We start from the raw sequence: 25028 nt of genomic DNA, 5'->3' as shown, positions 1-25028 counted from the left end.
AGTCCAGAATATTAGCTAAGCCAACAACGAAGGTAACTTTGTGAGAAGACTCCAGACTGAGAATGGGGAAGCTAATGAACCAATGGATATCCTTTTCTGCTGGCTTTGCTAATGCAGAGGGGTAACACCTAGCACAAGGAGTGGGCAGGCTGATAAAGGCCAGTAGTATCTTTAAATACTGTAGCTTAATTATCAAAAAAAGTATCTGCCAGAGCATGTGCTTATGTGGAGCATGCCATTGATGAGTGAGTAGATACAGTAATTTTCCTAGTGTGTCACAGTAACAATGTTCAGAGAACCCAAAGTCATGTGGGACCTTTCTTCTTCTCCCACATAGCAATAAATGTCGTGTTTTCTTTCTAGTGTCACTCATAAGTCTTTCAACTGTACAGTTTTCCAAATATCTCCCCCTCTCTACTGGATCACTACTGTATGGACAGGAGTTTCTTGGCACATGCAGTGCCATTCCAAGCCCTGTGTAGAGGGGTGTGGAGAAGGGAGCCCGGGATGGCTCTTCTTCCTCCCCTGGCCCCAGGGGATCCCAATAAGCCTGGCCTTGATAGGTGGCCCTTGCAAACCAGCACCTGTCAACTGTGGTTGTGGCAAGTTTGGATGTTGTTTGGAGTTCAGCAGAGTTCTGGGTAAGCAGAAAGGAGCAAACCTAATTTTCTTTTAGTACAGTAGTCTGGTTTTACAGTGCTGTCTACTAACAGGAGAGAACCTGATGTTGATGTCAGGAATGATGCCCATGCTCATTCTTGCACCATTTTAGTGCAGTCAGTCAAAAATGATATACTTATTTGATATCAAAGTAGTAGCATATGGTGATATCTCGGTTGGGGCCATTCTCTTGCCATGGTGCCTCGCTTAAATGAACACATACTCCCTAGGCAAAGGTACCACCTGTACCATTACTGAGCGCAGAATGACATGGCAGGCCAGTGAGTGAAATGTCTGTTCTTTCATTGGCTGGTGAAATTATACTTTTGAGAGTTTAGGAAGAGAGATTATGATGAAGATACCCCTCAAAAAATTTGCTTTATACAGGCAATTTCTGTTTATTGAGATAAAGATGTTTTAGAAAAGCCTTAGGTAAGTTATAACGTTTATTCCAAATGAGAAATGATATGTGATACCCTGTAAGGAAGTTGGGTCTAATTACACCAGCATTATCTCCAAATCCACATGTAGCATGTTTTGTCCACTTTGCATACACATAAGTGATAATCAGTGGTGCAAAGAAGGGAAGATCCATCCCATCTGTTTTGTTTTTATAAACCAGCAGCTATGAAAGCCCATCATAGCTTTTTAAGAAGTTGCTAAAGAGTATATTACTTCAAGACTTCACAGTCCCTATGAATCAAAGCATGTTTTACCTGAAGGTTCTCTTTTTGAAAGTGAATGTAAAAAAGTGTTCTTTTTTCCATGGGAAATAATTATTTCCTCTTTTGTGAATCACTTTCTATAATTTGGAAAGCCGTACAAAAAAGTCCTCATATGATGATAGTGTGTGACAAATGTAAAATATAATTTTTTTAGATGAATGACTTTTTCATTGTTTTATTGCTAGTAGCAAATGCATTTCAAAATCAAAGTATCTTGTTAGAATCCACATCTTTACACTGCTGCTGAAATTGTGTTTTGATTTCTTTGACATGATCCCTGATTGCTGTGAGAAGAATCAGTTCAGTATTTTTGTTCTTAGATTCCCCCTCCTTTGTCTTGCAGCTACTTGTGGCAGATTCCATTAACAATTGCAGTAGGAAATACGAGCCACATCTCATCAGAGGCAATTATATGGGTGTCTAACAAATCAGGTAAAAATAAACTTTCCTCCCAGTGGAATCTCATAAAGCATACTTGTGTTTTCCTCAACTGTTTCTTTGGAATTGATCCTTGGTAATTGTTTAGTTGCTCTGCACCCAGTTTTAGATGCTTGAAATGAATTACAAAACAAAAGAATTGGGAAGGGAGGGAGGAGGAATGAACGTGAACAAGCAGCAAGATTTAAAATTATCACAGAAGTTAGACAGTATAATGAAAAGCTTTTACATAGAAATGTGTGCCTAAGTGCTAGGTATTTTATATTTAGAAACACATATAAGATCATTGATGAATGCAATTCACTTTATTGATTGGTGAAAGTTAAATACAGTGTTTTGATAGTAAAACATCAGATGAGGATGACTTGATAAATGCAAAGTATTTAGAATTCTGGTATTTTTTATCTCCAAGTCATAGTCTAAACTAGAGCTAAGAAATGTTTACTGTCATTAAAAAGTTTCCTTATTGATCTATCAAAGTATTTATTCTCTCTATTAGATAACCAGATGCTGGACCTCAACAGTGCATTACTTTACTTACTGCTTATTTTCTCCCTCCTCAGTTTCTACATGATGATAAATAGTTATTGTCCTGAGGAAAGCTAGGGCTAGATACCAGTGGGGTTTTTGTCACCTGAAAAAGGAATCCTGCCATACAAATTTAATGTAATATTTCTTCATTTCCATAGCAGTTCATGCTACATCAGCTGACAGTTTTGGACTGGAATTGAAGAGAGGGAAGAAATGTGGAGACTTGAATAAAATGATTATACGGAAGGGAAAAGAAGGATGTATGCATCCCCTTGACACATGGGTTGTGTAGGAAGAACTGACCCCTTCTAGAGATTTCTGTCTGATAGAAATTTAAATGGAGAGAGAAAAGAGTCAAACCTGTGTGAGCTTGTGTTTTTTCTCTTTTTTTTTTTTTTTCTCTTTTATAAGTCATTAAAAGAAAACAGTAACAGAGCTTAGCAACCAGCAAGGCTAGGAATGAATGGTGCACTGTCAGTGGAAATCTGAGTGTCCCAGCTTTGTAGTGGTATAAGGTGTGTGTTTCTTTGCCCTGATAATTTTCAGCATATCAGAATGTAACAGATTTTATGCTGCTCCCATGCTGTAGAAATGTACCTGGAACCAGAACACTTTCCATGACTGGGAAACATACTCTAGTCAGAGCATGCAGATGCTATCTCACTTTGTGGAAATGTCTCTCATTGGCCATACTTTTAAATATTAACACCTTCCATATACTTCAAAACCTATTTGCACTTTCATGGTCTGCCTTAATGACCTGCTCTACTTTTGTCCTTCAGGGCTTGTTTGAACTCTCATTGAAGTTAATAGAAATATTCCTACTGATTTCAGAGAGAGTTGATCATCTCAGCTCATCTCATCTCATTAGATTGTACATGCATGCCTCCTTCCCTTCACCTCTGCCTTGAAATTTCAGTTTATCACTATTATTTGCACAATTGCTTCCTCATTGCCTTTTACTTGCAGAGTGCTGTGGAGGAACAAGTCCATAAAACTACTACCCACTCTTTTAAGATCTACTGCTCTTATCAGAATGTCTTCAAGAAATCAACAAATTAATGATATCCAGTATGAGGAATGATTTTGATGTGACTGCTGTATAAAAATTAAAGAGGAACCTTTCTGAGTCAACAGTTTCCTGTGTAGCGAATCAGTGCCATTATGATCTATTGGCATTATCCTTGTCCTTCCTCATTACTTACTCACTCACTTGGTGTACCTCTTTGAAAATGAGACTATAAACCTATGGCTACAGAAAAGATGTCCTCTTGCTTCTACTTATTATTATCTAGCTCAACTGGAGAATTTCTCAACATAAAAAATGAATAAGAACATCCCTGGATGTACTCAATATATAATTCATTGTATGTACTGTTTTGTACTGGGGCTTGTATAGATGATTTTAGGGTACTCCTGGATATTTTCCACAGCTGATATGTTTGTTTCGTGGATATGGCAAGCTGGTCTATCTTCAAGTACCACTCTCTCCAAGCCCAGCATCAGTCTGTCCCCACATGTAGGAAAGCGGGAAAAGGAGGCAGGAAGCCTCCATGGATGATCAAGGATCTGCTAGGACAACTCAGGGAAAAAGCAGCCATCTATGAGAGGTGGAAACAGGACCTGATTTCTTGGGAAGAGTATAGGAACTTTGCCAGCGCATGCAGGGATGCAACGAAGAAGGTTAAAGCCCTTCTAGAATTAAACCTAGCCAGGAAAGTTAAGAAAAATAAGAAGAGGTTTTTCAGGTACATCAGCAGCAAAAGGAAAATTAGGGGGAATGTGGGCCTGCTGCTGAATACATAGGGTGCCCTGATGACGGAGGATGCAGAGAACGCCAGACTACTGAATGGCTTCTTTGCCTTGGTCTTTGCCTTGGTCCCTTGGCCCTCAGGAAGCCCAGTCCATCAAGGATAGTAGGAAGAGGTTAAAGACTTGCTGGCCAAGCTTAACACTTCTAAGTCCTGATGGGATGCATCCGAGAGTGCTGAGGGAGCTGGCTGATGTTGTTGCTAAGCCATTCTCCATCATTTCTGAACAATCATGGAGGATGGGCAAGGTGCCTGAGGACTGGAGAAAGGCCAATGTCACGCCAGTCTTCAAAAAGGGCAAGATAGACAATCTGGGAAACTACAGGCCAGTCAACCTCATCTCCACCTCTGGAAAGGTGATGGAACAACTCATCCTGAAAGTTGACACTAAACATATGAAGGAAAAGATAGTTATCGGGGGGGAGTCAACATGCCTTCACTAAGGGGAAATCCTGTTTGACCAACCTGATAGCCTTCAATGAGTGCATAACCAGCTGGCCAGATAAGGGGAGAGCAGTGGATGTCATCTACCTTGACTTCAGCAAGGCTTTTGACACTGTCTCCCATAACATCCTCATCAGAAAGCTCAGGCAGTGTGGCTTGGATGAGTGGACAGTGAGGTGGATGGAGAGCTGGCTGAATGACAGAGCCCAGAGTCGAGTTGGAGGCCTGTGGCCAGTGGAGTTCCACAGAGATCGATTCCGTGGCCAGTCTTGTTCAACATCTTCATCAACGACCTGGATGAGGGGACAGAGTGTACCCTCAGCAAGTTGGCTGATGACAGCAAACTGGGAGGACTGGTTGATTCCGCAGAAGGCTGTGCTGCCATTCAGGCAGGGGATTGGACTAGATGATCTCTAAAGGTCCCTTCCAACCCTACCATTCTATGATTCTATCATCTTGACTGGCTTGATAGTTGGGCAGAGAGGAACCTCATGAGGTTCAACAAGGACAAGTGCAGAGTCCTGCATCTGGGAAGGAACAACCCCATGCACCAGTACAGGCTGGGGGTCGAACTGCTGGTGAGCAGCTCTGCAGAGAGAAACCTGGGAGTCCTGGTTGACAATAAACTGAACATGAGCCAGCAATGTGCCCTTGTGGCCAAGAAAGCCAATGGCATCCTGGGATGCATCAAAGAGTTGAGGGAGGTTCTTCTCCCCCCTGTACTCTGGCCTGGTGAAGCCTCATCTGGAGTCCTGTGTCCAGTTCTGGGCTCCTCAGCTCAAGAGAGGCAGAGAACTTCTGGACAGAGTCCAGCATAGGGGCCCCAAGGTGATCAGGAGACTGGAACATCTGTCATATGAGGAAAGGCTGAGGGAACTGTGGCTGTTTAGTCTAGAGAAGAAGAGACTGAGGGGAAATCTCATTAATATTTACAAATATCTAAATGGAAGATGTCAGGAAGTTGGGCCATCACTTTTTTCTGTTGTATCTAGTGACAGGACAAGGGGTAATGGAAAGAAGCTGGAACACAAAAAGTTACATTACTGTGAGGATGACGGAGCCCTGGCAAAGGCTACCCGGGGAGATTGTGGAGTCTGCTTCTCTGGAGGTTTTCAAAACCTGCTTGGATGCATTCCTGTGTAATCTGATTTAGGTGGACCTGCTTTGGCAGGGTGGTTAGGCTAGATGATCTCTAAAGGTCGCTTCCAACCCCTACCATTCTATGATTCTATGTGTGAGAGGGATTCTGAGACTGGAAAGGACAATTTCCAGAATTTATTCTCGTGGATGAGAAGAAGCCTGAATACTTTTTTTCTTGTGCAGAGGACACAGTTTCAATGTTGTACCAGTGAGAAGTCTGGGAGAAATTTTGCAAGCTGGAGGTTAAACTCCAGAGAATATTTGGTTGCGTTGTCGTCAAGTGAGTGGAATTGAATGTGTACACTCAAATCAAATTTGGAGGATGGTTTTCATGCCCTCTTTGAGAAGGGGCAGGTGTTTCTTATTAACTAAACTGCTATGCTAAAGAAACTTCTGCTGTAACCTGAAGAGTAGACGAGAAGTGATGAACAGCTGTCTGTTGTCTCTCATGTAATACTGATCATATACCTCATTTCAATTCTCAATTTCAACGATGAAAGTCCAAGTTGATGAGTGCCATTATGACATCTTGGCATATCATTTATATTTTTCAGCAAAATTAACTTTGTCTATATCTTAGAGAAGTCGAACCATGTTAGTTTTGAAATAGCTACATATATTGCCATCTTATAACAATATTCCTATTTTGTGTTAGTTTAAAGAATAGTTTCCCAAGAGACTACACCAGGGGAGTTTATTTGCTGATTGAAGAGTCTTGTTCTTCACATACATCCAGAAGGACAAGAGAGAGGACTGCCTTTTACATCCTCTTTTCTGCTGTATCTGTGACCTCCCCATGATGTTGGAGGATGCCAGTTGACATTTTCATGAGCAAGGGATAAGAAGCTGCTGTCCATTATTGTGAGAGCCACTGAATGTAGTACGCTTGGGTTGCTGCTCCTTTCTCATCCTGGCTGTGTCTGATTACATACCAGAGATAGCGAGGCATACAGATCATTGATTGTTCAATATACTGAGCAGGATTAGTTCAGATAATAGCAGATCATCCCAATTGCTGGCAACAGATCTCATTCTGTCCTCTTTACACAAAAACAAGGTGAAGGGACACACCAGAAATTAAAACTGTGCAGCATCTTTTTGAGATGTAAGTCATTTCCTTTGCAGCAAAGCCTGTAGAGAGGACAGTGCCATGCCTTGGCAACTTGTCTGTCAAAGTGCATAATCTCCAAGGTGTTTCATATTCAGTGTTGTTTTTCACGTCTGTTTGTGGAAACTGTCTAGTGATAGTTTTGAAAGGGTTTCATTTTGCAAGTACTTCTGACAGTCTCTTTTCTCTTTTCCCAGTGAACCATGGCATTTTTGTACACTTTCAACTCAACAGTTAGTATACTAACCATCAGATGACCTTTTTACTTGCTCAGTTTGTCTGGGCATATGAAATCTCTTCTGCTTTCAGAGTGCTGCACAGATATGTCACCACCACCTTTTCCCCGTTAACTCCCTGGAGCCATGCACGAGGCCATTCTAATTCTGTTCATTCACAGCTATTAAACCTGTGAAAACTAAACCAGTCACAAAGGATACATGAGTAGCCTGCTGAGGTCTGAGGCATCATGCTAAGATGGCTGCAGTGCTCTTTGTGCTTTAGTTTTGCAGGTCTGCTGAATGATAACTTTCACTGGCACCATGGAAATTACTGATGTTAAAAAGTTCTGCTCTGTCATAGATCCAGCACTTGTTTCCATTTCTCCAAGAGAAGTTGTCTCTTTTGTGGTCACTGTGATGATGTATAAACATAATGTCCACAGTATTTTGGGATCAGCCCAAAATCAGTAGTGAGTTAGAAGTTAAGAACCAGCTTTTAACTCAGCCCATCTCCAGAAGATGACTGCTTAGCGGGGCTTTCAGGAAAGTGTTGGCAATTGCTGCCGAATTTGTGCTTGGTGTAGAAGCTCAGGCTCCAGGAAATCCAGGAGAAGTGACCTTAACCTCAGGTGAGGTGTAGTTAGCATCTCATTCAAACAGGGCTAGGAAGGCTTTGGACAAAGGCATAGTTGCCATTCCCTTGAGGTGATTTTTTTTGGTTCTTAGGCTTCAGGTAGGAAGCATTTCCATTTGACAGCCTTACAGTCTACCTCCCTGTCCTTTCCAACACCATCTCTGGTACCTTGAGTAATTTGTTATGTTCCAGGGAAATATTCTTCTGATGGACCTCCTTGCCTCTGGCAAAGTAACTCATTCAGTCTGCACAGGATTGCCATGAGATAGGGGAAAGAAAGTTCAACAGGGCAATTGGTTTGGAAACAGTAAGTCCCAATTTACTATATTATGTCACCTCCTACTAGATCATCTCTGCTTTAACTGTAAGCTCCTTGACGGTCTGATTCTCCTCCATGAAGTGTTTTGTAGAAGACAGCTTCTTCTGAGCCAGGGTTTGCTGGCTCCCAGTGGATGATAAGCATTAGAAAAATACCCATTCTTTTCCTTTCTGAGACTGAAATGCTAAGCTTGACCCATGTTGCTTGTAAACTTAATTCTTTTATCTTTCAAAAATGGAAGTAAAAGAAATACATAGGTCCTGCTTTGCAACCAGCCATCGTGAGGACCAGGGATACAAGACTTGTAACTGAGGCACGATTTTGATAGAGTGAGGCGGAATTACTCCCCTTATCCAAACAGCTGAGCAAAGATCCTAACTGAAGACAGCTGCTTATGTTGTGCATCACCTTAGACATTAGCAGTTACATCATATAGGAATTTTAATGAATGGAAGGGTAGTCTGAGGAAAGAGTGTGTGAAACAGAACATGATTGTATTTACTGATGGGCTCCATTTATTGTATTGTTCAGTTTGCGAAAACATTTTTTTTCGACATGGTGCTATAGCGACATGACAAATGAGATGGAAAGAACTTTTTCTTCTCATTTGCCTTCTTCCTGTATGAAAAGTTCTTGCAAAAAAAGATTTGCAGAATTTAGTTAAAGCCAATATCTTCTCCTGAAATATTGTGATTGTGATGAAGTTCCTCATCGAACATTTTCTTTGTAAAAAAAATTTCACTTGCTGTTGTTGGCATGAAATTGTGCTACCCTTGTGCAGTTATTTTTGCAGGAAAATGTTTCTCCCAGTAGAGATTCTGCCATTATAAATCAGTTTCCTATAATGCTCGGGGCTGTGAAAAATAAAGAGTTAAAATAATAACTGAATCTGAACACTTGAAACTTGTGTTTAGCCCGCACTCTTGTCAGCGTTGGAGTAGTGTCTTGCAGAGGGATGCCCTTTGCCCAGGCCTGCCTCACAAGGTGCTCATGTTGCTGTGTGGAGGAGCAGGCTTCCATCATTCCTGATGGTTTTGATGGAGTTGAAGTTGTTCGAGTGCTGGGAGGGCTCAGAACTTCAAGCAACGTGCAGTTAGCACCAGCTGGAGGACTGTCTCACACTTCCAGAGCAGAGAAAATGAGAATCAGGCCCTAACTGATTTTCTTAGTTCAAAACAAATGTCATAAAATTTAACTATTTCCTTTTAAAAGTCTCCCAGATGTACGTGTCATGCCTGGAAGTTTCAGAGCCATGTTATTTTCTGAGGTATCCAGGCAAAACATGACCATGGAAAAACACTTTCTAATGGAAGAAATTTTTAAAAATTTCCCTTTAATCTCAAATAGAGCTGTATATATATTTTAGATTGAATTTTAAGAGGTGAACTAAAGCCATCAAAGACAGATGTCTTCCCAAATGAAATCTTTATTGTTGCTTAGAAAGTCATGAATAGTTTAATATAGGGTTTAACACTGAATGACTACCTTTTCCCTAACTATAACACTTTTAACAGGAAACTAATAAATGTGTTTGTGGTAAGTGGAGAAATTGTCCAGGTGTATAGAAATTTTCAGCGCTGTAATCACCAAAAGAAAGAATTTCTTTTGTAGGAAAGCATAAGAATTGATAGACTCAAACATTAAATTCCAGTAAATTATATAGAACTATGTGTAGCACATGCATTAGGCAGTCTCCTAAAATAACCACCTGCTTATTTGAGCTGGAAAGGCATGAAAGATTCCTGTCCTGTATTTCAGGAGAAGGTCAGCACATGAGTAGTCTTATCGAAAAATAATAGCAAGGGATTATGGTTGGATTTAAACTGACCAAAACAGCAATGATGCCATTGAGCTTTGAAAAGATACTATTCTCCATTAAAGCAATATGTGTTGGGGGCGTTGCACAGCTGTTACTTGTGAAATAGGTTATTTTGAACTCGTCATATTTGACTGGCAAGTATCATTCAGTACTCTATTAAAGCATAACTGATTTCCTCAATTTGGAGATAAAAATTTAATAAAAATACTCAAACAAGAATAAAAAGATGTAGTTTGTTTCATCTTATTTTGAAAATTTCCATGTAAAATATTTATTTACTCAGATATTGCTTAATGTGCTGCACTCACAGCCCGTTTGGTTTGTTTTTAAGTATCATAGAGGTGCAGGGATTGCCCAGTAGCTTCTTTGCAACAGAAAAGCATGGGTAGAAAGTCGTACTCCATTAAGGTGGTAGGATATTTTGCCAGTTATGAGCAGCCTGCTCCTAACCTCACATGACAATATGCCCCTGAAGATCCAGAGAAACTCTTAAGTCATTTCATTTCCCTCAGCAGTTTCTCCTAGATGTAGAAGTGGTGGCTGTTGTTCCTAAAACCACCACCAGGTTGGTAAAGAATATCAAAAACCTCCCAAACCCCACAGCACCACAATGGATAAAATAAAATGGGGTAGATACAGATTCAAATTCATTCTCTTCCCATTTATAGCAGATATTTGATCCAAATCTGTTCCAAAAAAATGCCTTTGATACTATGCTGTAAATTGTTACAGCCTTTTACTGTCTTTCTACAGTAACATTTTTCTTTGTATAAGATTCAGTGATTTACATGGGAACCAGGATTCAAGTCTTCTCTAAGTAGACTGGAGCAAGTGGGAGATTCTGACTTCAGGTCAGAATGATTTAAACAGAAGACCTGGTGTTAAAAACTTGTTCAAAAACAGATTGCATGCAAAAGCAGTTTAGGTGCTTTGACAGTATGACTGCCTGGGAAGTCCCCAGAATTGTAGGACTTCTTGCTTAGTCCCATTTCTGCAGGGTACGTTGACTCCCAAATAATATGTCTGCTTGACACTTTATCACAGGTAGCTAAATGGATGTAATCAAATTTTTAACTAAAACCAGGAGTCTGTATTTTTTTCTCAATTGTTTATATAGAGTAATTAAATTGAATTGGTGCAAATCAGCTAGACAAACCCTAAAAGAGAAATAGCAATTGAATAGACAACAACTGAATTACTCTGGTCTTAATATTTCTAAGAAGTGTATTTTTAAGGTATTTTCATGATGTCAAAACTAACAAGAGGTCTTTGTTTTTTAATCCTGCAGCTTTTTACTGAATTCACATGTATAATGCAACGCCATGAATTTAAAGTTAAGCATATAATTAGGTGTTTTTAGGACTGGGGCCTTGCTGCTCTTTGTATTTTTTTGCACCTTAAAATGATAGTTATTTGTGTGTTATCTAGAGATATTTAGTCAAAGGAGAAGCACCTGTACTCCTAGTCATCTATTATTTCCTCAGAAATTACTTTTTTCATAAGAAAGGCTGAAACAAATTTCTTTAGTAAGTCTAGGTACTAGGTAGTATATGTGCATTGTTAAGACTGTGTTGTTAACTTTTTTCCCCATTTATTACTTTCAGGGAATTCAAGGACACCCAACAATTCCTTCATGGAATTAAATTTAAAACAATTTTTCTGTATTTCTTTTTTTCGTTTAAAAATGCATGAGAAGGGTGTTCCTTTTGTAAACAGTGTACAAACTAATTATAGTAGAAAAAAACATGGCTGAATTTTTAGTGAGTTCCAATTCATGATCAATTTTGTCAGAATGATTTACTAAATTGAAAGCTTCTTCAAGTGATGTAGAAGCCTGAGGCTTCATCTCATGATGATTCTTTCCACAGGGAAAAGTGTACTCTGAGTTCAGGGTGTTTTCATTGTTGAAGTCCCTAGCCCTGCAAATCGTTGCGAATTGCCTGATTATGCAAACACTGTAATGAATTTAGACTTTCAGCCCCAAAGTGATTACTTAAAAAGAGGGGAAAGAGGAAGAACAGGTTAGGTGATATAAGGTTAATTGGCATAGCTCTAAAGGGGAGCCTCTCCATGGTTTGTAGCTAGAAGCTGTACAACTGGAAGTACTTTAATTTAAAATCCAGTGTAAAAGCTTCATCAACTACATGCAGAAACACTGAAGAATGTTTGTTTTGTTTTGTTTTTTTTAATCACAAGTTTAGTCTTCTCTCTCTGTAGCACATCCATTCAATTATTTGAGATATGGTTAGATAAAGCTGTTTTAGCATTAGCCAGAAGTGGGGTACCAGACTTAAAGTGGGCACCTCCCATATAAATACTATTTGCTGGAGAAAAAACCCACCTTTAGAATTCTATGTGGGTAAAAGGTCCTTGTAGGAATGTCAGCTGATGTCTCTCTATATCAGAACAAATAAAGGAAATATTTAATCAAGCACAAAGTTTTTGTTAGTCTTTTGAGTTAATTTTACTGTCTTAATGGCCATTTGAAGAAGGAGATATTTTAACAGCTATGTGTTTAGAATTTTTACATTTAAAACCAAATCCCCTTCCCATCTTGTTCTTTGTTTCCAGAACACCACAGAATTCCTGCTTTGGAAGAGGCAAGTTGGTTGCTGGGGAACATCAACCAGACGGGCTACTTTAGAGTTAATTATGATATTAGGAATTGGAGACTGATTATTAATCAGCTAACAAGGAACCATGAGGTAAGCTCTTCTTCTCATCCCTAAGATCTCCTTTGATAGGTGAACCTTTGTTGTTTCATCACTCTAAATGGTTCAATTTTTGTGCTTGCTCCTCACAGGTTATCTCTGTCAGTAATCGAGCAGGCTTGATCGATGATGCATTCAACCTAGCCAGGTATGTTTTCCTGAAGATAATCTATCCTCAGACACATTGCTGCAATAACTCACACAATCATTAACTCAGCAGTTGAGTGTGTTTCAAAGTTAAATGTGTTTTAAACACACTTTAGTTCATTTCCTGTCTTTTTTTTTTTTTTCATACGGCACATAAGCATGGTCTGTAGCACATTCACGGCTTTTGATCAATAGTTGCCATAGGGTATTTCCGAGTGTGGAGAGGTCTGATCAATTTTGGAGCAAGTTCAATTTAACACTTTGGAGATAAATCATCTATTTCCTCTTTCTCTAATGAATGAGGTTCTTTTCTTCTGTTTCTCCCTTATGTTCATCTCTCATTTTTTTTAATAACTGACCCTTGTGCTGTATTTAATATGTGATGGAAGGCACCTTCAAGCTTCAGTAATTTTTTTTGCTAGACTTGTGCTGTTATATCATTTTCCAATACCTTAATTTTCTTGTAATCTGCTAGAAAAGACTCTTTTCTACATGATACTTTTCATGCAGAATAAAAAATCAGAGTTCTGTTGAGCGTTGCTGGAATTTAGACAACATTTTGTGTATTACTATGATCAGAGTTAATAATTAACACATATAGTGATGGTTAGCCTTCTTTATGAATTAAGGCAACAGAATTGTCTCCATTTTGAAATCAAGATGTTCAGCATGTTTCTAGTGAAAGTATAAAATGAGGGGAAAGCAGCAGTGAAACATTTCAAACTTTTGATTCTTGAGGTACCTGGGAACATTGCATCAGTAAAACACTGTGATGTCAAAAGCAGTGTGAAAAGGCCTGATACTACTGGCTTTTCTGTTTGATAGCATATTTATAGCCATATTTGAGCAGAGGCTTGCAAGAATTGGCAGTACTGAGGTGCATTTCACTACAAATGGTCACCGGAGATGTTTGAGATTCAGGTATGGTGTCACACAGAAATTATGGCTTGGTGATGTTCCAGCATCACTGCAGTAAAACACAGTTTTGTACCCTGCCGCTCTGTTCGTGCTGCCAATGGTGGACTGAATATATGATATAAACTAGTGATTAGTCCATACTTAACAGTCCATAGATATAGTAGAAAAGGAGGCATCACAGGAGAGAAGGAGTATCCATTTGCTCTTTGCACTGCCCTTCATTATTTCCTTGCGACATCTTCCCTTTGGCAACAGTTAAGGACTGGAAATAGATCATCACTTCAGACTTCAGTGGACCATGATTTGTATACTCTTTGGCTAATAGAATATGGCAGAGTATTCTGAAATATTTGGACTGTTAGAAGAACTGCTAAATGATCAGCAATGTAACATTCTGTTCTAATTTTGTTTGGTTTTGGCTTAGAGAAGTAGCGGGCAGTTACACAGGCACTTTCTTGTTTTTCTGTGCACTACATACAGTAATATGTGTCTAGACTTCTCTGAAGATCTAGACACTGAAAAGAGCTGTTTTGGAAGCCTATTCTTGTAGGTAAGTGTTTTTCTTCTCAGTGAGTTCTCAACCAGTGCTCAGGGATGTCCTATTCATGAAGCATAATGAGAAAGTCTTGATTAAAGAAAGGCCCAACTTGCATCCTCTCACGAAATCTTGTCTATGTAAAAAACACGTAGATTAGATGAGTAATGCATTCCCCACTTACTTTCCAAAGCAGTTTTATGGTGATACTGGACCCTGATGTTTTTTTGGAGGTAGCTGTGCTAGAGTGTTGTGAAGTCTTTCACAAGATTTCATATTCTGAAAACTTGACTTTCTTTTGTTAGCAATGAGCTGCAGTGGGCTACTGCTGCATTTTCTAAACATGTACCATGGACAAAAGTAGTTGAGCTAAATATTTACAGTGTATACACATGTGCATACCATGGGTATTACTTACGAGGAAATATTCTTCCAAAAGACATATATAGCTAGATTCTCTTTTCTTTACAATCTCTGCACAGACTGCTATTAGTAGTATTACCTTGAGTTCATGCTTTGCAAGCCAGTCTGGGTGGAAGAAAGACCTGCATGTTTGTGAACAGTAGGTTAATAGTCTGTATTTCAAGAGTGGCAATAAGTGGACCTGGCTACATTTGCCATATAGGGTATACTTGTTGTTGATCTTTTTTTTTTTTTCCCTATTCTTCTATCATCTCTCCTATTAAAAAGAAACTCAAATATTTGTAGTGATACTGAAATTGGTCTAATTGGCTATCTGATACCTTTTTAAGAAGAGTTTGGTATTCTTTTTGTTTTCATTTCCCCTCTCCCAGACAAAGAAATACAGGAATATGCCCAATCATTGCTCTGTTCCTTTATCACGAGTACGACTTGAGAGGCATTAAGAGACTGTCAGAAGAGGAGTGTGTTGAAAGCAGACCTTGATGGCAGAGTGCCTGAACCTCTCAGAGTACAAGAGCAGATGGAAAAGCTCTGGCTGGGACAAGCAATGCGGAGTCAGTTGCATGCTGTTGCAGTGGTGCAGTGCAGCTGCCCCTGCTTCTCTGGCAGGACACAGCAGTGTTCCTAAAACAAGCTCCCAGGCCTATCAGAATCATGAAGATGCTTTCCATTTCCTCAAAAAGTTAGTTTTCAGAAAAACACTAACAGCATCTTAGCTTTCCCCTCTCTGGCTTTGAGGTGCAGTGCAGAAAGCCATTTCAGTTTCTTATGGAGTAGTACTGTGATTTGGAGGTTATCTGCCTTGTGGATGCAGTGCTGGTTCAGTCTCATCTCCTATGCACAGCATGTGTTTCTCTCTGCCCATGTAATGTTATGTGATGGAGAAATGAAATACATACAATTGTCTCTGACTGTGACATGAGAAAAGATGAGTAACCTTATTGACCATGCATAGAGGAAGTAATTGGTAGTTTAGACCTGACTTCTGAGCAGACTGACTGTTTTTAAAAGTAATTCAGTCCTCGGTTGTGGCCCATAGTTGCACCAATGTGTTGTGTTATCTGCAACTATAAACATACACATTTTGAGAGAGAGAAATGTTGAACGCATACTTATTTTTTAATCCCTAGCTATTATTTTCAGTGGAAAAATAATGCAAAAAATGAAAACATAGCTTCCTAAATTCATGCTGGTCTTTTTTTAAAACAAAATCTAACATAATAAACAGGGGTTTTTTTTACTGTACTGAAGAGACTATTTCTTCAAAATGCCCCATTCTTCTTAGAAACAACTGGAGTACTCCCCAGTGTGTTGTTGGACTTGATACAGCTAATGTCCATTTCGCACTAGAAGGTTTTGACAATTTTTCTGCTGTCCTGATATAGTATGTTCCAATATGATATTTTTATGTAGTTTTACTGATAATTGATTTCATTTATGGAATAAATGCAGATCTTATGTTTAGTAAAATTTAACAATATTTAGATGTGGAGAAAGGTGAAAAAAAGTCACTCATATAAATTATTTTAGAACTCCACATTTTATTTTGTTTTTGAGGAAAGGTGTGTTTGATTTCATTGCTTCAAAGTGCTTGTTATTCTTTTACTGTGCTGCATAATGATTTCTCAAAAATAAACAACACAAATGAATAGATACTTCCAAGGAATATTTTAAGCTCTATAACTTTAATGTCTTAAAGTTTTACCCATTTTATATTGAAAGTATTCCTTCTTCTTCCTTCTTGGTCTTAAAATTAATCAAGCAGAGTTGAGTTGAATAGTAACAATAAAAGAAAGCTACAGCTTGCCCACTGTGTCTGAATTCTTGCAAGCTTGTTTGTTTTTCAGATTTTTAAGCTGTTCTCAGCTGCAGTACATGCACGCACACTGAGGATCTGGAGAGCTGTAGCCTTGGCAGTAACATAGCTTATAGAAATACATGCTCTAATTCTTCAGTAAGAGTAGCACCTTGGCACTCTCTCTTACCTTCTTTAAGATTCCTTATCTTTTGTGGATGTTTTGTATGAAATTTCAGTACAATTTGAAAATATGTTGATTATAATGAATGGGACGTCTTGATTGAGAGGCTGAAAGAAGACAAATCGAGCTGCAGTTCTCTTCTAATCTTAAACTGAGCAAAGGGCAGTTTACATAGCTCAATAAGTAGTGTCACAGGAAATAACAAAGATCCTACTGTTTCTTGAGAATATGAGTAATACTGTCACGTCAACTTCTCCTGTCTTTCTCTTTCCTTAAGATATGGGATCAGTTAGTGAGTATATGAGATGGGATGCCTCCCACTTTAGGCATCCCAAAGGTAGGCCTGTAAATCTGAGTTTGAGGCTTTGCAGCGCACTAACGTTAATAGAGAGAAACATACACTTGAGTTCTCAAAGCTGTTTATGATAAAATAAATTACCCTCCAAATGGCAGGAGTGTTGTGTCACTCCTAGTTCTCCCTTGCTGGGCTCTGAATCTTCATATTCACTTCCCCTCATTAAACTGGTTGACTTTATCCAATACTATGTCAAAGAAGTAGGTCTGGTTTGTATTCAGTATTGATCAGTGTTGATCAGGCATGACTGTGGATACCTATTTTACTTTCATCTAAAATAGTTATTGTTCTTTCCAGTTCTGGAAGAATTCATGAGTTTTGTCTCTTGAAACCTAATGTGTATCTCATACTGATGACACTCACTAGCTAATGTGTTTGGTTACACATTAACAAATGCCAAAGACAAAACTTGAAAGTAGTTTTTGCATATTTCTTAGCAGTATTTCTTTAGTATTTATCAGAAAAATTTGATTTACTGAATTCACGAGAATGCATGAAGTGGTGTTGTTAAATAATTGTTCTTCTGCTCCAGGGATAGAGGGATACGTTGGAGTGCTGTCCATTTCCTTTCACAGATTAGGGGGAGAACGTCTTCAGATGAAGTTTTTTTAGGCCAGAAAAACCTGCTGCCAGAGACTTCACATGTAAGGGGAGCCATGTCAGAAATGAGCAACAACAAAAAGATGCACCTTCAGAATCATCTGTGAACACAGTGACTTCTCTGCTGCAGGTGGCCTTCATGAGAGTTCCCCTCAGAATTTCATTCATCAGGCCAAAACCAGGAATGTGGTGCAAATATATGATGACTCATGATGATGGTTTTCCTGCCACTAATCAGTTCTTCTTGTCTTATTTCTTTCCAAGCCATGAGTTCTGCTGACTCTAGAAAAGCAAAGTCTAAGGGTAAGGAAAAAGACAGTGCCAACCTGCCTTTTGATATGTAAATCTAGATTTTCTGCATTGACACAGATTTATCTTTAACAGCTGTTACATTTGACTCCAAGGTTGATTCCAGAAGTAAAATTCTGAAGTAAGATAGTACTTACTCTGGGTCACCTTCTCACCAACTTAAAAAGAGAAATTAATTTTAAAAGTAATTCTCAGTAAACCAAATGTAACTTTTGGAGTCTGGAAAAATGTGTCTTTAGGACCCTTTCATTTATTTTTTTTTCTTTTAAAAAAATACAAAAATAAATCAAAGCCAACCCTCTCCTTATTCTTTAAAGTAAATTCCTGGATATGGAGTATTGCCACCCAGGCAAAAGCACCTTGCCATTCAGCTACCTGAGGCAGGACCATCCCCTCTAATGATTAGCTGATCTTATTTCTCAAAACTGAGTTACCTTGCAACTAAACCTCTAGTTTATATTCTTCCATATAAAATCCAGAATGATTGCTGGTGAATTGGAAGAATGTTTCCATCAAGTTTCTCATGGAAATACGTGCATAATGACACTAAACTATGGAATTCAAGTGGTCTTCATTATTGTTTTCCTTCTCCAGAGACTGAGATTTCATGTATTGTTGCATTTGAAGTCTTCCAGCATATCTGGGCTAATTGATTTCATGTTATACTTGTTTGTGTTACTTCAAAAGTCCTGTTCAGTGTAAAATCAGGAAAAGTCAGGGCATTTGAGGGTCTATTTAAATTCTGGGGCTGGATAATAAGTGGAAGTTCTCATCTAGCCCAATTAATATACTTCAAAATGTTTCAAAATTTCAACAGCTACCTCGAGGGTTGTTGACCTTGTTTTGCTTGAGTATTCATAAACAATTATATAGGGTCCATTTAAATTAGTTAACTGTAGTTTAACTTCAGCCTTCTTTATTATTCCTGATTGCATTTGCTGATAGTTCAACACAAAGGCAAACAACAGGTATGTTGAGCATTTCCCTTAATTGATGCCTCTGAGTACTGGCTAAGGGAGTGATATTAGATCGATAGTTTGTATTATGCTTGATTAATAGTGGTATAGATTTGCTATTTTAATAAATGAAGCCTCATCTAAATTACTTCTGCAGATTCCACAGTAACTGTCTTTCACTGACAGGCAAATTTTGGTGATGACTCACCAGCAAGTGATTTAGATGTGGCTTCCTACAAAAGTTGCTGGACTTTCTTTGACATACTGTCTCAACGTGCAAGAGCAGCTGCGCCATTTTTAGAGAAGAGAGAAAGCTACAAATATTTTAAGGTAGCTATAATTAATTCCATATGCTGTGTGTCAGTCCATATGTTCTGTGGCACATCATAGCCTTGATAACTGCTTTACGTGGAGATACACATTTCAGCTAATGTTTGCATATGTTTGTGCAAGAAGAATCATAACGATTCTTGAGACTAAGCACACTAAAAACAAATTCTGTTTTTGTACTGTCTCTTATGTGCATCTAATCATGTTATGTAGCTAAGAGCAGTAAAACAAATTGTACAGCACATGCCAGGGAAGTGTTGATGCTGTGAGAGCATCCTGGACAAGACAAAAACATGCTAAGAGCCAGGGAGGAAGTTGGAGAAGACTCTTCAGCACACATAAAGAGAAACTGTAGATCTGAGTTCTCTGCAGAGTGTTTTATTGCATGAGTTTATTCTTGATCTGGTATACATCTATACTGTAGAAGTAGGTGATGATAAACCACATCCCCACAAAATTTGCCTGTGCTTCAATTATTTCTGGTACTTCAGAGTTATCATAGCAGTAATTGTTTCTTCCTTTAAATTATAGTAACTGTATTCTTAGCTGAACCCAAAGTAAACTGTTCTGGAAAACATGACTCTGATTTCAAGAGAGTGAAGGAATTATTTTCAGCTGATGGTTGTTAGTCCATTGTCTTTTAAGCTTGATGTGGATATACCCATGTTGCAGTGCAGATGCCAGAGACTACTGTTTAATGACGGGAGGAGAACAGTCTGAAATTTGTTTCAGGAATGTTAATTAAACCAGGTCTGAATTACACTTCAAAAGAACATTTTACTTGGGGTTTGAGGTTAAACAAGAGGTGGAGAATGGCATGAGTGGAGCTTACTGAAGACTTCTGAGCAACTTTGAATATTGGAAAAGTGTCTGAGAGGTGCAAATATGGCTTCAGGAATCTGTGTGTTGGTGGGGCAGGGGGTAGTCTTCATGCAGCCTCACAACCTATGCCACTCTGGAAGACCCTGTCCTGTTTTACCTAGCATACACCTCTTCCCTGTGCTTTTATCATTCTTTCCTGCAGGTGCCTGGCCACCTCCCTCACCTGTCCTCTCACTATAACAGGGGTTTTTTTCCTCCTTACCCTTATCCTGGAACTCCATTATATTTGTTTCTGAGGGTCTTTCAGAACTAGTATGGAGAACAAAAGACCCTGATGCTGCCTTGGTCAAGCTAGTAACTATGAGCCACCCAGAGAGGCTGTAAGTGTTACTCTAAACACCCTGTCCTTTCCCAACATCAACAAATGGTGTATGAATAAAAAGCAAGAATCAACTTTTATACCTAGAAAGAACAATGCAGGTGCTTCATCAGCATAAACAAAATGATCTGTCACCCTATGCTACTGACTACTTTGACTGCTGTTTTGACCAGACCACACCATTTCTTCTCAGAAATGATCCTACTTTTTGGACTTGCCTGTTTACTGGCAAACAAACACAAGATTTTATGTGTATGTTCAAGATCAGGCTTCTGTGCTTTCCAAATAAAGTTTCCAGTTTTTAAACACATATTTCACTTGACTGATTGATATGCAAATTGTAAACATTGTAGAACAAGAAGAGAGAGATGTAAAAGTATTGTGCATCTATATAAACTAACTCAATTTTGAATTTGCTCAAACATGCTCTCATAGATACCATTGCCCATTGATAATATAAAGAATAGAAAGACTGTTCCATTCTACTTTTCCCAACAATATCATCAAGAAAGAAAGTAAATAATACATTTAATAATATCTGAAATAAGCTTCTATTAGCCCCTGAAATACATTCACATTTCGTTAGTTAATTTCAATGTATGAATTGCAAACCTCAAAAATCAGGGTTTCAAGATGATGATGAAAAACTTGACATGCCTAAATTACTGCATAGTCTTAATTTTTTGGTGGTAAGATTATTCCTTTTCATCTTGCACTGCTCTTTTTTTTTTTTTTTAATATAGGGAAGAAGAGGGAAAGAGAGATACTGAACTCCGGTTCAGAAGGAATTTTTGTTGCATTTTCACAATCACAGGGTTTTTAAGTTTGAGGGTTTTTTCCTGCTTTCAACAAAGGTGATTAATTCAAATTGATATTAGCCTTTACTTATACGTGGCAACTCTAAAACAGTGCAAGATAATTTATGCCACGTGATACACTGATAATTACACGGAATTCGAACTATTCTTTGTAGGATACTTAAGATGCTCTTGTGTGGAGTTGAACGTCACTTGAAGTGTCCTTAAATATTTTGCATGGAAGAAAACATAATAATAGGCAGGCTTCACTTAAAATGGTCATACTCTGAATCGCTTGATGTTGGAGATATCGAATGCTGATTATATTTAGTACTTAAAATTAGCTTCTAAACCAAATGCTGCTGTCATATTTATCAAAGATCAGATGTGTATTCCTGTCCTGTTACGTGGAAGTCCATAGCTAGTAGAAATCATAATGCCTCCATTAAGTCACTTTGGATGTCTTAGAAGAGCAGGATTCTTATCTGGTCCTAATTCAGCCCAGCCCTTGGAGCTGAAGATGATGTAGATCATTCTTTGATACTGGAGATCACGAGGCCTATTTTACAGCTTACCCATTAGTATTCTGTGATAAAATATTATTTTCCCAGCTTCCTGTATTGAACATGGATCCCAGTCATCATAAGTTTTTAATCTTTGATTTCCTTTGATTTGCAGGAGTTGAAGGTGAAATCTGTGACTACAAGAGTTAGTTTCCCTGGTGTGTGGGTCACCTTGATCAAAGTTTTTATTGTGTCAGAGTTCAACATGTTTTTACTCAGCTACCAAAGAACTGCTGTTAAAGCACTGTGGGAAGGAATATCCTGAATACCTCAGTGAAGGCACCAGTCCTTAGAATGTCCAGAATAAATGAATAGGGTTAGAAAAAGCCAAATACACTTAAATGTGACTGTTCATTGTCACCAGGTTTCACTGTGAATCATTCTAATCGATTCTAATCCTAACTTATTTTAAACTGTCCATTTATGGCTTAATAAGTATAGCTTAATCATTTATATATGGCACATGCACGGACACAGAACTGAAGTGAATCTGAGTTGCACATCCATGTTCTGAAGAGCTGCATTTTCCCCTTACAAAGTTATCCAGGCAAAAAGATAGTAATGTTTTACATATTTGGTAAGAAACAGATGATACAGGGTGTTTTAAACCAGCAGCAAGTAAATCACTTCATTTCCGTTGTTTCAACAATGCAGACCAATTTGCTGCCAGCTTGGATTTTCTAATTTTGATTTAAACACATGACTTATAATGACTTTGTTGGGTGGTGGGACTAAGGGATTTATGGTGCACTTGTATGTGGGACTCTCATCACTGTACGGCAACCCTGTCATTTTTGTGACAGAGTCTGTTTGACTGGTGCTGGATTTATGATAGAAATAATACAGAACAGAGTAATAATTTTCCCTTGGCAATTACACTACCATTTGGTACTTTGTCCCTAAGGGGAAAATGAATGTGCTGGGATCTGTCCATAAGTTCAGCAGCTTGGTGTAAAGAACAAATCAAGGTCAGAATGCAGCTGAATACACACTGATGTTTCATAATACAAGTTAGATCTTCTGCTTTTATCTAACTTATTAAAAACTTGTGCAATTTAAATATCATTTCTGACTGCTATGAGATTTTTAGTGGTAATTCTTTGTGAGGGATATTTCATTACCATATTTAGTACTTTCTTTTTCTGTTCATTGCCTCTTTTCTTTATAGCAATGGCCACCCTAGCAATTTCTTCAGTTTAAGCAGGATAGTGCCTCGCTAAGAGTTGATGCTTATGATATTATATGGTGTGTATATATTAGATATATATGTTATGTAACTTTTCAAAGATATTTTTCCATGCCTGCCCTTGTATAAACGGGATATCACCTTTTCAACACTGTTCGACAGCAACCTTTTTAGGCATGAAAAGCTTACTGGACTAGGTTTTCTGTCTAGAGATAATTTATATAATAACTAAAACAAATCTCTTTGCTACTCTGTGTTACTATTCTTCTGTTCTTCACTTTAGTTCAGCAGGCATCTGTGGAATTAGGAACACAGATGATAAGCCAAACCTCATGTGATGCTGTGTTTCTAAAGCATGCTACAGTTCTCATGTGTAATAGTGGCTACAAAATGATTGACATGCTGATAAACTGATGAGTAAGGACGATTCTATAAAAAGTGACAAAAAGACAAAGTGTCTTAAATGTGATCTTTTTGGTTCAATTTGTTTTTTGTAGTCATGATTTTTAAATCATAGAAACATAAAATGATAGGATTGGAAGGGACCTTTAGAGATCATCTAGTCCAAACCCCCTACAGAAGCAGGTCCACTTAGATCAGGTCACATAGGAACACGTCCAGGTGTGTCCTGAAGACCTCCAAGGAAGGAGACTCCACACCCTCCCTGGGCAGCCTGTTCCACTGCTCCCTCACCCTCACAGTAAAATAGCTTTTTCTTATAAATATATATAAATATATAACTCAGTATGGAGAAGGCTGGCTTAGAGATGGCTTGTAGAGGCTCTATTTCAACTCTCTTCCTTTCTGTGTGACCTGTGATGTCAATCAAAATGCTCTACTCTGGAATAAAATAAGGAGGGACCCCTGCTGTCCATAGTTTATACTGCTACATAACAGTTCATTTTAGGAGGTGAAATAGATCTATTGTTACTCTTCTGTGAATATTTCATAGAATCACAGAGTGATTTGTGCTGGAAAGGACCTTAAAGACCATCTAGTTCCAACACCTCTGCCATGGGCAGGGACACCTTCCACTAGACCAGGTTGCTCAAAGCCCCATCAAACCTGGCCTTGAAAACTTCCAGGGATGGGACATCTACAGCCTTTCTGGGCAACCTGTTCCAGTGCTGTACCATTCTCACCTTATTCCTAAATCTACCCTCTTTCAGTTTAAAGCCATTACCTACATGCTGTAAAAAGTCTCCTGTCTTTCTTGGAGGCCCCTTTAAGTACTGGAAGGCTGATGTCCAGTCTCCCCGGAGACTTTTTCTTCTCCAGACTGAACAACCTCAACTCTCTCATCCTGTCTTCACAGGAGGTGGGCTCCAGCCCTGTGATCATCTTCACTCTAACAGATCCATATCTGTCTTATTTTGAAGCCTCCAGAACACTGTATTGCTGGTGCAGTCTCAGAGAGAGTAGAAGAGCAGGATCACCTCCCTCAACCTGCGGGTCACAGATTACAGCACAAAAGACCTGTGTAATATTCTTCTTATCATGTGTCTGAAAAGAGTTCCAAAATTCTCATGCTCTTAGGGTATCCAGCACTAGAGGCCTATATAAATAAACTTAGGTAATTGTCTGTCACGAATGGCATAGGTGTGAATCTACTTTGGGCTAGATGAGTTCTTAGGGTGGCTTCCAGCCTTTTCATTCCAGATGCTATAGGTGAAATATTGTAAACTTTTTAACCTGCACTTGAGAAAGGCTTAACCTGAGCACCAGTATGCATTCAACCACTGTTTAGGTCCAACACTGTTTGATTTTACTATTTTATCTGTTAAGATACTTGCCAAGACACTCACAGGTTGTTCTGCAGAATTTTACTGGTTGTAGATATATGCTTTCTAAGATTCTTAGGTGGCTATTGGAGACATACCTAGAGAAACAGTGTGTTTTAGACCAGAATTAAGATTGGTCATCACAATACTTCTGCAGTGCTTATGTTTGTTACCTGGTTTCAGTAATAGCCCATAATCAGTTATTTCCCAAATGACAAACAATATTTCAGTTTTTCTCCGAGGTGACTAAACTGAAAAAGAACATTGTCTTTTAGCCCTGGCTGTTGTGCATCTGGACTTTGGCAGGCAATATCTGATAGTAATTTTGCTGTACTTTAAGGATAGTAATATGATTGATGGCTAAAAAGACACAAGAAAAAACATAATTTC

The 25028-nt window shown here is 38.6% G+C and overlaps 1 protein-coding gene across 1 annotated transcript in view; it reads left to right on the top strand.

Annotated features, from left to right (window-relative positions):
* The window catches only part of TRHDE (thyrotropin releasing hormone degrading enzyme), a 216162-nt gene that overhangs the window by 159879 nt on the left and 31255 nt on the right, over positions 1-25028 (top strand). Inside the window, exons 10-12 of the mRNA XM_061997273.1 lie at positions 1729-1817; positions 12419-12552; positions 12651-12706. Of these exons, the coding sequence (XP_061853257.1) occupies positions 1729-1817; positions 12419-12552; positions 12651-12706 (279 nt within the window). The remainder of the gene's footprint in view (positions 1-1728; positions 1818-12418; positions 12553-12650; positions 12707-25028) is intronic.

The sequence above is a fragment of the Colius striatus genome, chromosome 1 (assembly GCF_028858725.1).
Source record: "Colius striatus isolate bColStr4 chromosome 1, bColStr4.1.hap1, whole genome shotgun sequence".
Taxonomy (NCBI): Eukaryota; Metazoa; Chordata; class Aves; order Coliiformes; family Coliidae; genus Colius; species Colius striatus.
This window is presented reverse-complemented; position numbering and strand designations above follow the sequence as displayed.